The following is a 14,062-nucleotide window of genomic DNA, read 5'->3' as shown; positions in this document are numbered from 1 at the left end:
AAAGCTAAAGAGATGAGCCACAAGGCAGGCCCCCTCCTTCCACAGCTGCAGCAGCTCAGCGGGCTAGATGAATAATCTGAGGCGGGAGAGTGACCCTGGAAGAACCCTTTGTTCCAGCTGAGGCTGGAGCAGGGGCACCGAGCCATTCACACGCCATCACAGGGCATCCTGCTGGGTACTCTGGGGAGGGGGCACAGCAGCCAGTCATGGGACTTGGCCAGGCAGATAGCTTGATGCTCAATAGGGAAGCCCAGCTGCATGCTGCTGAGGTTGGGGGAGGGGCTGTGTCTGCCAGCCTTCCTCCAGGCATTGGTCTGTCGCACAGACAGGAAGGCACTGACGGGAGCTCTGACTGGACCCAGTTACTCTGTCCTGAGGTGGCTTGATCTTGTCACCCTCCTCAACAGTAAACTCTGACGAGAGGGCTCACAAACTCTCTCGTGCCTCCCCATGTGGATTCCTGGACATCCAGAGGCCCCATGTCCTGTTTTCACTGTGATCGCTTGCCCTCAGTGTTTGGGGGTTCAAGATGGAGCCAGTTGTATCCATTTCTCAAGTTAGTTTTGGAAGGAAGCATGCAGAGGAGTCTTAGAAGCACGTGTCTGCCCCCCACTCCCCCTCTGAGCCCAGCGCCCGCTAGTGGCTTTGTGTGGCTCCTGGCCTTTACAGATGTTGTCTTGGACGGGGCAACTGGGCAGCCTGTGAACCCAAAGTCTGAAGATGCCTTTGGAACCACATCTGCCCTGGCAGAGGAAGCAAAGCACGATCACGTTACCCTCACATCCCTCTTGCCTTGTCACTGTGGCTCTCTGAGGGACAATGGCCCCTGGACTAGGCGTCTCTCCTCCTCACCCCGATAGGCTTTGGGGTGGACAGGGGTTGAGGCCCTCTCCTTCCTCCTCTCTCCTCCCAGGCCTAGCCAGCAACCTGGAATGCGCCTGTGGCCGGAGCCACTTCACATGCGCGGCGAGTGCCCTGGGAGAGTGTACCTGCATCCCCGCCCAGTGGCAGTGCGATGGAGATAATGACTGCGGGGACCACAGCGATGAGGATGGGTGTAGTAAGTTACGCACCAGGGATGGTGGGAGGTGGGAGGATGGCTGGCTGGCAGATGAGTTTCGCGGTGTCCCGTGCCCCCCTCCTGCCCCTTAGAGCTGGGCGCTTGCAGGGGTGACAGATGTGAGGAGATACGGATTCTTCACCCTTAACCACCTGTATTTCTGTCAGGTGGTTCATGCCTTTAAGTCCGATAAGGCACACTTTGAGAAGTCGGAAAAGGGCTAGGAATGGCGGCTCACACCATTCATCCTCGCACTTGGGAGGGCGAGGCAGGCAGGTCTGTTGAGTTCAAGGCCAGACTGGTCTATAAAGTGGGTTCCAGGACAGCTGGGGCTGTACCAAGAAACCCTGTCTCAAAAAAAATTAAATGAAAATGAAAAAGAAAGAAAAAGCTGGAAAAGGCAGAGAAGAAAATACTCTTAAAGCCATAGTCTTTAAACAGCTCTTGTATTGATGAATTCGATATGTATGATGCATGCTTACATCTAAATTTTTGGTATGCTATGCATAGATGCAGATTATTTTTGTGTTTCTTATTTTAATATTCTGTATAATCGCAAATATTAAATAAGATAAGCTTTGTGAGAAATTTTATATTTGGGTGGCTGGTGAGATTGCTTAGCAGGTAAAGGTGTTTGCCACAAAGCCTGGTGACTATTTGGGCACCACGACCCACATGGTGGATGGAACCAACTCTAGAAACTTATTATCTGATCTCTCCATGAACACCGTGGCCCTCCTGCCCTCTCCTCCACAATAATACTAAACTCTCAAACTGCAGTAGAAAGCTATTGAAGAAGTCACCTGACTGAGGCTAAGGCTCAGTACTGGGGCTACTTGCATTGCACGAGTGAGGTTCTAGGTTCAACCCCCTCCCTACACTGAAGAAAAAAAAATCTTGTATTCTATTTAAATTTGCCTTTTCTCCCACATAGTCACAGACAGACAATGGGCCAGGATGTCCTGTCTTGGATATATATAAATCTCACTGTTAAGCCAGTTGTCTGGATTTAGGGGTACATGTCTGGCCCGCAGCATCTGTGATGGTGACTAATTAGTCTAATGGGAATGAAGCTACAACCTAGACCTCATTAACCCTAACCAGCTCAGCTAATTATGATAATAATAAAGGTTTCCCTTTCATGCAGCACTTTCTATGCATTATCTCAAAAGCCCTCTGTGAGTTGAGTGTAATTATCCTCTTGTGTAGCCAAAGGAGCTACTGCTTAGAGAGGGCAGGTGACTCATTGTGGTAAGCAAGGATTTATGGATGGGTCAATGATCATCCTTTAACAAGGAAGGGAAACATGTCCTCCTCCTTCTTCTTCTCCTTCTTCTTCTTCTCCTTCTTCTTCTTCTTCTTCTTCTTCTTCTTCTTCTTCTTCTTCTTCTTCTTCTTCTTCTTCTTCTTCTTTTTTGGTCTTTGTTGTTTTTTTGTTTGTTTGTTTGATTGGTTGGGTTTTTTGTTTTGTTGTTGTTTTTTGAGACAGGGTTTATCTGTGTAGCTCGGGCTGCCCTGCACTTGCTTTGTAGACCAGGCTGACCTTGAACTCACAGAGATCCACTTGCCTTTGCCCCCCTGAGTGCTGGGATTACAGGTGTGTGCCACCGAGCCCGGCTCCTCCTGGTATCTTTTGGGGAAGGGTCTCATTATACTTCAGGCAGCCCTCAGACTTGATATGTAGCTTTCACTCTTCCTGCCTCTACCTCCCAAGTGCTGAAATTACGTATGTTCGCCTCCACACCTAGCTTTATGAGGTGCTGGTGAGCAAATGCAGGGTCTCATTCTACCGACTGAGTTACAGCCATGATCCTGCTTTCTCTCTTGCTCAAGTTTTTCTCACCTCTTCCTCCAGTGTCTTAGTTGGAGTTCGGGTTTTTCCGCTCTTCCCAGATGCAGTTTTTTAGGGCCTCTATCTGCTGGGGGCAGGGACAGGGGTAAGGACAGTGGGATCCAGAGCCAGGCTGCTGGGAAAGGATTTCTGACACAGTGTAGCCTGCCTGCTTCACTTCTCCCTTTTCCTGGGCGCAGTGCTGCCGACCTGCTCCCCTCTGGACTTCCACTGTGACAATGGCAAGTGCATCCGCCGCTCCTGGGTGTGTGACGGGGACAATGACTGTGAGGACGACTCTGACGAGCAGGACTGCCGTGAGTGTTGGAAGGGGCCAGGCAAATTCCATGGGCAATCTGTTGGGTAAGAATTTTCTGTCAGAAAATGGTGCCCCTGGCCCGTTTGAGCCCTCTGGTCTTCAGCTTTTACCCTGTCCTTTTCCCTCCTCTCTTGGTCAGAGGTGGTCACCTCCTCAGGAGTCTTAGGGGCAGCACCGGGACTGTTGACCACCCCCGAAGGCTTTACTGAGGGGCTTGCAGGCATTGTGCTCCCTGTCCACAGCAGCCTGACTCATCTGTGCCCACAGCCCCCCGGGAGTGTGAGGAGGACGAGTTCCCCTGCCAGAACGGCTACTGCATTCGGAGCCTGTGGCACTGTGACGGTGACAATGACTGTGGTGACAACAGTGACGAGCAATGTGGTGAGTGGTGCCCTGGAAGCAGGAAGGGATCCACAGTAGGCATGCCCATGGGAGGAGACAGCTGCCAAGGTCTATGCTACCTGACCTGAAAATGCCCCAGGGCTCTGGTGCAGCTGAGAGACAGCAGGCGGGCAGAGCAGTCCGTACTGTCAGGAATATGGACTTGCCCCTGCCCTGGAACCAAAGGAGGATGGTGAGAAGATTCTATGGGACACCTGTCTCATTGCATCCCCAGACATGCGTAAGTGCTCAGACAAGGAATTCCGCTGCAGTGATGGGAGCTGCATTGCTGAGCATTGGTACTGCGATGGTGACACGGACTGCAAAGATGGCTCTGATGAGGAGAGCTGCCGTGAGTGGTGCTACTCCTGAGGTTTCTGGGCTGGGACGGTGACTAAAGGCTCCATCTCCTGGATACGGGTTGGATGAGAGGGTTGTGTGCGGGCAAGGGAGTATGTGTTCTGAAGGAGTGATGTTGGGGTTGGGGGTGTAACTATAGACATGTCTGATTAGCGTGCCGGAAGCCCTGATTTCTGTGCTCAGCACTGCACAAACCAGGAGGGCGCAGTGGTACACACCCAAATGTAATCCTAGCGCAAAGGAGGTAGAAGCAGAAGGGTCAAGATTTCAAGGTTCTCCCTGGCTATGAACCGAGTTTGAGGCCGGACAGGTCCATGATCCCTGAGCTGAGGTAGTGGCAGTTATAGAGGGCTGACTCCTTCAGGTCCATCAGCATGGAGAAGCCTGTAGGACCGTCACAAATGAAGCCCAGCTGCAGCGTTGTTTGAGGAAGACGCCCTGCCTGTGCTGCTTGCCCCTGTGCGGGGTCAGACCCCTGTCCCTGGTCGCCTGGGTCTGAGGGCTGCTCTCCCTTGCAGCCTCAGCGGTCCCCTCTCCTCCTTGCAATCTGGAGGAGTTCCAGTGCGCCTATGGCCGCTGCATCCCTGACATCTACCACTGTGACGGAGACGATGACTGTGGAGACTGGTCGGACGAGTCCGACTGCTGTGAGTGCTCTGGCTGGATGGGGGGGAGGGGCGGGTGCAGGTGCCAGCTGGGGCGGGCACATAGGGAGCAGTGTCCATGTTCCCTGCTCACTCTTGGGGAGGAGCTGGAGGGTTGCCGGGGGAGGGGGGTAGAGATGGGACTTTCTGATCCTCCGTGAGGCGCTGTGTGCACGGGCTCGCTGGAGACAGAAGGTCTCTGTCTCCCCAGCTTCCCACCAGCCCTGCCGCTCTGGGGAATTCATGTGTGACAGTGGCCTGTGCATCAACGCCGGCTGGCGCTGTGACGGCGATGCTGACTGTGACGACCAGTCCGATGAACGCAACTGCAGTGAGTTGGGGAGAGCAGCACAGGCAGTGAGCAGCTAAGCAAGGGTTTGGGGGTGGAGAAAGCAGACACATCACATTAAACAGCTCTACAGCTGGGTAGGCTGCGCACTGCACGGAGGCAGTATCTTCAAAGTCTCACAGTCCGGAGATTTCTAGCCGCATGGCGGCGGTTTTCCAGTGGGTGACCGTCAGGCGCTCTTCATGAGGAGATACGTTCTGCGACACCACTGTCAAGAAGAGTGGCCGGTGTGCTCTGGGTGGTAGAGCAGAGCTTCAGGCTGAAGTGGGAGGACCAGCCTTTCATTAGGCTTTTGCTTTGTCCAGCCACCTCCGTGTGCACAGCCGAACAGTTTCGCTGTCGGTCAGGCCGCTGCGTCCGTCTGTCCTGGCGCTGTGATGGGGAGGATGACTGTGCAGACAACAGTGATGAAGAAAACTGTGAGAACACAGGTGGAGTCCTCCGGGAGTGTTCCAGGCCCCTATTCTAATGCTGGGAGTGGGAGGGAGACGGGAAAAGAGAGCATTGCCATTGCTCCCCCCCGCTGGCCAGAGGTGATGCTTCATTCCCACTCTTGAGTGGCCGGGACTTGCCCTGCCCTTCCCACCTGGTCAAATCCAGGTGCAGGAGCAGGGAAGCTAGCTCAGTGGGTAACAGCACTTGCTGGGCAAGCACAAGAGCCACCGTTCAGATCCCTGGTACCCAAGTTAAGAAGTGAGGCATGGCTGTGAGTGCCTGTGACACCAACCGTGGGAGGGAGAATAGTCAGATCCCAGACGCTCATTAGTCAGCCTCACCGAAACAGCCGGCTCCCGCTTCGGTGAGAAACCTTGTCTCAAGGCGATGAGACAGAGGATGAACAATAAAGGAAGTTACCAGATATCAGCCTTTGGCCTGCGCACGCACATATACCGGCGTGCATCCCCAGAAACAGTTACATGCGTGCACCACACACCCACCCAGCACACCGCACACGTCCACACACAGGCCCATGCGGTCCAGGTGCATCGGTGACCTGTGTCCGTGTCCCTGAACGCAAAGTCGAGGCCATGAGTCTCAGCAGCGGCTCGCATTCTCACTCTCACCCTGGCCTTGGGAGGAAGGGCTGCGCTCCAGAGGGAGAGTGTCTACTTCCTCTCTGCGTGAAGGACTGGCACTCTCTGAGTCTGTGCCCCCCTACCCGCTAAACCTGGTTCTGAGGGTACAGTCTTTTACTCAGTCCCGGTCACTCATCCATTGCAGGACCCCGGGGAGAGAACAAACTCAGATGCTCAGCCCCCCTGTCTGAGATGTTTCCTGTCTCGGACCCTAGAAAATGACAGGCTCCCGTCCCTTGTGGACTCAGGCTCTGCCCCTCCTGTGACCTGGTTCTCCCCTCCTCCCTCCCTTCCTAGGAAGCCCCCAGTGCGCCTCTGACCAGTTCCTGTGTTGGAATGGGCGTTGTATTGGGCAGAGGAAGCTGTGCAATGGGGTCAACGACTGTGGTGACAACAGTGACGAAAGCCCACAGCAGAACTGTCGTGAGTGTCTCTAGCGTGTGGGCCTGGCCTGTGGTTTGTGGCTGACCCCCACCCGTAGGCTTCAAAGGGAGGCCTCCCTTGGGATGCTCCAAGTTTTCGGGAGCTGTTCTTCGTGGTCCAGGTGGAATGCCAAGTTGGCTTTATGGGGGTGGATTCTGGGCTCCTCTCCCAACCCTGGCTTGGCCGGCACAGGGCCCCGGACGGGTGAGGAGAACTGCAATGTTAAAAACGGCGGCTGCGCCCAGAAGTGTCAGATGGCTCGAGGAGCCGTTCAGTGCACCTGCCACACGGGCTACCGGCTCGCAGAGGATGGGAGAACGTGCCAGGGTGAGCGGGGGCCCGCGCTGGGGCAGAGCCAGGATGCCGGGTGGGAGCAGTACACAGAAAGCTGTGTGTGGCCTATCAGATCAGCCTGACTTCCTCTCGCCTCTGCGCTAACCCTGGGAAGTGGGGATCCTTTCTCCCATGTTGCAAATAGGGAAACAAAAGGGCAGAATATAGGTGAGTGACTTACCCAAAGCCACACACACAGCCAGAAAACAGCAGAGGTGGGGGTTTGAAATCAGGTCTGCGTGACCTCAAAGCCCTGAGTCCCACCAGGCCGAGGCAGTAGATGGGGATATGGGGATGTGACCAGGAAACCAGCTGGGTAGCTTAGGAGTGAGTTAGAGTGGGAAGATGGCAGTAGGCAGGCTTCCTGACCCCGCCTGGTGTTCACAGATGTGAATGAATGTGCCGAGGAGGGATACTGCAGCCAGGGCTGCACCAACAGTGAAGGAGCTTTCCAGTGCTGGTGTGAAGCAGGGTATGAGCTACGGCCCGATCGGCGCAGCTGCAAGGCTCTGGGTAAGGAGTGTCACACGTGGCTGGGTGTGTGAACAGGGACAAGGCAGGTGCTGTAAGCTGAAGGACTTGCTGAAAAGTAGATTTATTTCTGCAAGTTGCAGTCTGGGCCTCAAGTAAAAGGTGATTTGGGTTGGGGTTGGAGAGGGGAGTCTGTTCTTCCAGGACAGAAGTCATCAGCTTGGGACATTCTCGAGTGGGCATGGGGTCCCAGCTATCGGCTGAGAGCCTGAGGGTGCGTGCTGAAGAGTCTGGTGGCCCTGAAGCCCAGTGGGGTCCTGTTTCTATGCTGTGTCCAGGGCCAGAACCCGTGCTACTGTTTGCCAATCGTATCGACATCCGGCAGGTGCTCCCGCACCGCTCCGAGTACACGCTGCTCCTCAACAACCTGGAGAATGCCATCGCCCTCGACTTTCATCACCGGCGGGAGCTGGTCTTCTGGTCTGATGTCACCTTGGACCGCATCCTCCGTGCCAACCTTAATGGCAGCAATGTGGAGGAGGTTGTGTCTACTGGGCTAGAGAGCCCAGGTAGGAAAACAAGACCCCGAGTGGAGAGCCAGAGCCACCATGTACAAAAATCAGTGGAAAGAAGGGGACAGGCCAGTGTTTATAAACTGCACAAAGAAGAATGTCTCTTCCAGTGAAATCTTGGGTGGAACTCTGAGATAGGAACCAACTGTTGAGTTGAAGGTGTTGCCTAATTGGTAGAATGCTTGCTTAGCATGAATACATCAAGCCCTGGGTTTGATCCCCCTGCACTGCATACACCCAACGTGGAGATGCCTGTAGTCCCAACACTGAAGAGGTAGAAGCAGACAGACCAGAAGTTCAAGGTCATTCCTAACTACATGTCTTAAACTACCAGTTTAAGGCCAGGCTGAGATACATGAAACCCCTGTCTCAACAAACAAAAAGCAATAGCTAATTCGGTGACCTCAAGTGATCCTACAAGCAGGTTAAGTGACTTAGAAGCTAGTATCCAGGACTGGGGTTAAAGCTAGTGGTAGAGCAGTTGCCTACTTGTGAAAGGCAGAGTTCCATCCCCAGAACCAGCCACAAAAAAGGAAGGAAGGAAAGAAAACAAAACAAAATAAAACAAAACACCAAGTCTAGAGTCTGCTTGCTATCCATCCTGGCTGTGGTGATGCATTCCTGAGGTTAAGGGCAGAGGAGTCAGGAGTTTCAGGGTCATCCTCGGCTGCATGAGGAAGAAATGCAAGACCTTGGTCAGTTGCTTGACTTCTCTGTATTTCCACTTTGCGGGAAGTGCAGCACTCACCGTGTAAAGTTTGTGTAAACAAGGTCCTGGCCCCAGAAGCAGCCTCTTGTGAGCCTCTGCTCTTGTTTCTGAGACACAGAACTTCTTAGGGTGAATCACTATCAGTTTCCTGCTTCTTTCTCTCACCAGGGGGCCTGGCTGTGGATTGGGTCCACGACAAGCTCTACTGGACTGACTCAGGGACATCCAGGATTGAGGTGGCTAATCTGGATGGGGCCCACCGGAAGGTGTTGCTGTGGCAGAACCTGGAGAAGCCCAGGGCCATTGCTCTGCACCCCATGGAGGGGTGAGTAGGTGTCTCAAGTTTCCAAGTCCCTCCTGTAGGTGGGAGGGATCGTTCTCAGGCCTCCTGGGCCAGACTTTGAGTGTCATTCTCAGAGTGATGTTGATAACGTGAGCTCGGTACCCAGATGCCCTTGTGTCCTGGCTCTATAGTAAGTGGCCGTGAATGGGTTAGTCAATCTCTCCATGCTCTCTTTATTTATTTCTCTTTTTTCCTTCATTTATTTCTTAATTGGAAAATAAAAAACAAACAAAAGTATACATGTGTGTATGTACGCATGTATACACATGTATACATGTATACATACATATGTATATACACATGCATACATATATATGCACCTATACATATATGTGCATCTGTGCCTAAGGAGATGCATAAGCAGAGCAGGGGATCCCCCCAGGCTACTGAGGCCCTGATCTCAATAAACAAACACAACTGCTTTTATAGATGTTCTAAGATAAAATAATGGAGCATTTCAAATGGAATAAATTTACAAATTAGGAAAGTTTGAATCGTTTAATGTTTTTTTATTAGCCCATGAAGTAGGGCTAATTAAAAGTTATTATTAATTTAAAGCAGCTAGTAGTCAAGCTAATTAATATCTTTAATTTGAAATAATTTTAAAAGTTAATAGACAAGTTTCTCGCATTGAAGTCTCTCTTGAAATGCAAAATCTTAGCCTCTGGCTTGTGTACATTCCATGTCACCAATTGAGGGAATGACTTTTTAAGAGCCTGCAATTACACGTCAGTTGTTTGAGAAATGCAGTTGTGGGAGAGGGGCCTCCAAACACATGAGGCGGCACACAAGACTGAGCGGGAGCAACATGCCTGTGCTAACGTATACAGTGCACACTCTCTTGTCAATTTCACAGGCAACAGGATTGTTACCTGTCTTGTCTTCTGCTCTGTTCCTAGTGCCGACTTATGCCCTTTCCACAGCAGACACTCAAAAAATATTTCTCACGAATAAATGTAGTCTCAAAACACTTAAATCCAGATATTTAAAAAAACATTGTTCTACAGAGCTGGTGATACAGTTCAGTGGGAAAACAGCTGCCCGGCATTAGGCTCGGGGTTTAACCCCTTGGGTTCAGTCTTCAAGCACTGGGGGAAAAGCATTTAAAAATAATAATTTTTTTTTAAAGCCCCTTTCAAAGCTGGGCATGGTAGCGCATGCCTTTAACCCCAGTGCTCAGTGAAGCAGATGGAGCTCTGAGTTTGAGGCCAGCCTCACCTACAGAGTGAGTACCAGGCCAGCCGAGGCTAGTCAGTGAGACCTTGCCCCCAAAATAGGTGTAGACAGGTAAATAAAATGCCTTCCAGGCGTGCAGGTGGAACCCTGTGTGTCAAACCCTTTCTGGGGATTGGCCTGGTTAGTACTTATCTCTCCTCCTCGGCCCATCTCTTAATTTCCTTGCTTTCCAGAACCATTTACTGGACAGACTGGGGCAACACCCCACGCATTGAGGCCTCCAGCATGGACGGCTCTGGACGGCGCATCATCGCCGACACTCATCTTTTCTGGCCCAATGGCCTCACCATCGACTACGCCGGACGCCGCATGTACTGGGTGGACGCTAAGCACCACGTCATCGAGAGGGCCAATCTAGATGGGAGTCACCGCAAGGCTGTCATTAGTCAGGGTGAGGCCTTTGATGTTCTCTCTTTCATCTCTCTACTCCTTCCCCAGTCCTGCCCCAAGGAGCCTTGGCAGAGGGTGAGATCTGTGTAGTTGCCAGGTCTGGGCTCAGGGGGCCATGGCAGGCCATGTCTGGACTAAGGTCTTTTTGGACTGTCTCCAGGCCTCCCACATCCCTTTGCCATCACAGTGTTTGAAGACAGCTTGTATTGGACAGACTGGCACACCAAGAGCATCAATAGTGCCAACAAGTTTACTGGGAAGAACCAGGAGATCATTCGCAACAAGCTCCACTTCCCCATGGACATTCATACCTTACATCCCCAGCGCCAACCTGCAGGTAAAAGAAAAAAAAAAAAGAACCTCAAAAAGTGACCTAGATTTATAGTACTGACATGGATGCCAGTGCTTCTGGAGCTCTTGGCACTTGTCATAGGTACTATTAATGCTGGTGAGGCAATGACATGGGCTCGTTGCTCCCTCTGCTGGACATTTAGGGTGGAACATTTACAGGCCTCTCCTGTGAGTCATTGTGCTCACATCTGGAACAGATATCAAAATTAGTAAGACAGAGTTCTTATCTGAAGAGAGCCCAGCCCTCCATCCCTTGGGCTGGTGGGTGGGGTCTACCTTTGTAAACTTTTAATTTCTCCTGATGGTCTTGTTCTGGACTCTTTGAGCAGGGAAAAACCGCTGTGGGGACAACAATGGAGGATGCACTCACCTGTGTCTACCCAGTGGTCAGAACTACACCTGTGCCTGCCCCACTGGCTTCCGAAAGATCAACAGCCATGCCTGTGCCCAGAGTAAGTGGGTTTGGGATACCAGCCTTAGTGGAGGTGCCTGTGAGGAAGGACAGAAGGAACAGTGAGAGGAGTTGGAGGGATGACTTGCGGTAGAGGGTGTCAGACGACTTAAGGAGCCCATGACAAACTTCAGAGGCTGAGGGCTCCCATGTCAAAGCTGAACAGGACCAGGAACAGGCAGTGTCAGCTGAAGGCTTAGTAGCACCACTAAGTGTGTGACACCTGCAACGGAGCTTAGCTTTCACTCCACCAGGCAGGGTGCCTTCGGTCTAGTCAGAAAGAAGGTCCAGTTCTTCTAAAAAGCAGGACAATGATCTCCATCCTCTGTGCCTTTAGCTTGACCCACAGAAGACCTAGTGTTACTAGAACAGAGAACAACTGGGATCCCGGATGATGTTCTGTGACCAACAAGTAGATGATAGGGTTTCATGGTTTCTCCCAGAATCTCTACTTTGGGTTCCTTGGAACTCCTGTAACACAGTTTTACCTTGCAAAATCAGCCCTAGAAATCTCAGCACACAAATGGCTTTTTCTAAGCCTACTCCACTGAGGAGTTGATTAGGCATAGGGCATGACCAGCAAGAGGCCAGGGATAATTCTCTAGGTCGCCTTACTACTGTGTTATCCACTGGCTCTCTTAAACCTAATTAAAATCAAACTGTTGGGGCTAGAGAGATGGCTCGGTTGGGAAAGTGCTTGTCGTGCTGAGGTCAAATTCTAGCACCCATGTAAATCCAGGCATGGGGCCGTTTATCTGTAACCCCAGAGCAGGATGGGTGTGGCAGATCCCTGACGCACACAGTCTGGCAAACCAGTGAGGTGTGGGTTCGATGAGAGAACTTGTCTCAAAGTAAATAATAAGGCGGAGAGCTGTAGGAAGATGCCCAACTTCCACATGTACATGACCACACACAGCCATATACAATTTCACACCACACACACACACACACACACACACACACACACACACACAGGCATTCTCTGGGCCTTTTCCAGAGAGCAGTCAGGGAAAACATTCAGAGGTTTCATTCAAATACATCCTGAGAACTAGTTTCATACATCGTGTTTTTGTTTGTTTTGTTTTTTTGAGACAGGCTTTCTCTGTGCAGCCTTGGCTGTCCTGGAGCTCACTCTGTGGGCCAGGCTGGTCTCAGAGATCTGCTGCCTCTGCCTCTCGAGTGCTGGTTTTAAAGGCCCGTGCCACCCGCTTTCCCATGCGGTCTTTTGTTGACAGCTGTTCCTGTTGTTCTAGTGAGACCCAAGGTGCTTCTAGGCACATCCTCCCACAGATTTACAAAGCTTGGAAGAGGCAGCTGGTAAAGTCAGGCAGAGTATCAATACATAGTCGGATTTCCGTATCTGTGGGCTACTTGTCTGTGGAATTAAACAGCTGTGGATGGAAATTTTTAAATTGTGTCTGTACCGAAGATGTTTCACCCTTTTAAAAAATGCACTACATGGACGTACGCATATGAGGTCAGACGACAACGCTCTTTCTACTGTGTAGGTCCCAGAGACGTAACCCAGATGGTTAGGTGTGGTGGCAAGTGAGCCATCCTAGTGGCCCTGCATCTGCTGCTGGTCGTTATTCTCTAAAGAATACATCATAGGCACTGGAGAGAGGGCTCAGCTGCTTTTTCAGAGGACCCAGAGTCAGTTCCCATTTCCCACATGGTGGCTCACAACTGCCTGTATCTCTGGTTCCACGGGATGTGATGACATTCTCTGGCCTCCAAGAGCACGAGGCACACATGTGCTACACATACACGCATTAGGCAAAAACACGCTTAGAAATAAAAACAATTTTTTTTTTTTTTGGTTACTCGAGACAGGGTTTCTCTGTGTAGCCTTGGCTGGCCTGGAACTCATTCTGCAGACTAGGCTGGCCTTGAACTCAGAGATCTGCTTGCCTCTGCCTTCCAAATGCTGGGATTAAAGGCTTACACACGTATTTCTGAAAAGGGGAAGGATACAGTATAACAACAGTGTCCAGCAAACACTATATTCATTAGATATATGGATATACATTACAAGTAATCTAGAGACTATTTAGATTATTTAGGATGCACACGGGTTATACAAAAGCGCTGTCCTGTATTGTATAAGGACCTGGAGTGTCTGTGAATTGAGGATCTGCACATAGCAAAGGCTAACTGTACTGGAAAAGTGCTCAGACAAGCCAGAGGAGGCCCAGAGGGTGGAAAAGCTGCTGTGGAGAACAGTGGTCAGAGCTCTGTCTGTGGGAGGGAGGGAGGGAGGGAGCCTGAGCCTCCGCCTGAGCCCAGCTCTGGTACACAGCCATCGAACTTGTCCCCTGATGTCTGCTAGTCTCAGATGCTCATCTGAAAATGGGAGCAAGAATAACATGCACCACAAAGCACTCAACTGTTTTTTCATGCAAAGAATTAGGTTTTCTCATGGCACTTTGCAAACAAAATTTGTTTCTGTTGTTTCTCCTTCCCTCTTCTCCCCCATGTCCCTGCACAGCTGTATATACCCCACTCCTATACCCTTGTACTTCTCTTGGCCTCTGTTACTCTCTGGGGCCATGTGCCCTTTTGTCCTCCCCCTTTCCTCAACAGCTTTTTTTTTTCTTCTGTGATCTCTTATGTAATTTCATAGCCTATGCCCACTTTCATACCCACTTATACATGCATATAAACATTGACAGAATCCACATGTTAGAGAGAAATGTTTTCTTGTTTTAACTTTTCGAGTCTGAGTCACTTCACTTAATAATATAATACTTCCATCCATTCTTC

General features: G+C 51.1%; 1 protein-coding gene across 2 annotated transcripts in view; it reads left to right on the top strand.

The window, feature by feature from the left end:
• Lrp4 (LDL receptor related protein 4) overlaps positions 1-14,062 on the top strand; it is a 53,031-nt gene that overhangs the window by 11,983 nt on the left and 26,986 nt on the right. For both annotated transcript variants that reach the window (XR_009587426.1, XM_021640805.2), the window contains exons 2-16: positions 914-1,060; positions 3,092-3,208; positions 3,478-3,591; positions 3,827-3,943; positions 4,470-4,598; positions 4,807-4,926; positions 5,250-5,375; positions 6,318-6,443; positions 6,636-6,770; positions 7,164-7,289; positions 7,586-7,816; positions 8,697-8,853; positions 10,281-10,498; positions 10,658-10,834; positions 11,178-11,300. Coding sequence is in view for 1 of the 2 variants with exons in the window: in XM_021640805.2 (XP_021496480.1) it covers positions 914-1,060; positions 3,092-3,208; positions 3,478-3,591; positions 3,827-3,943; positions 4,470-4,598; positions 4,807-4,926; positions 5,250-5,375; positions 6,318-6,443; positions 6,636-6,770; positions 7,164-7,289; positions 7,586-7,816; positions 8,697-8,853; positions 10,281-10,498; positions 10,658-10,834; positions 11,178-11,300 (2,163 nt within the window). In the remaining variant the exon portion in view is untranslated. The remainder of the gene's footprint in view (positions 1-913; positions 1,061-3,091; positions 3,209-3,477; positions 3,592-3,826; positions 3,944-4,469; positions 4,599-4,806; positions 4,927-5,249; positions 5,376-6,317; positions 6,444-6,635; positions 6,771-7,163; positions 7,290-7,585; positions 7,817-8,696; positions 8,854-10,280; positions 10,499-10,657; positions 10,835-11,177; positions 11,301-14,062) is intronic.

Source organism: Meriones unguiculatus, chromosome 18, assembly GCF_030254825.1.
Source record: "Meriones unguiculatus strain TT.TT164.6M chromosome 18, Bangor_MerUng_6.1, whole genome shotgun sequence".
Classification (NCBI taxonomy): domain Eukaryota; kingdom Metazoa; phylum Chordata; class Mammalia; order Rodentia; family Muridae; genus Meriones; species Meriones unguiculatus.
This window is presented reverse-complemented; position numbering and strand designations above follow the sequence as displayed.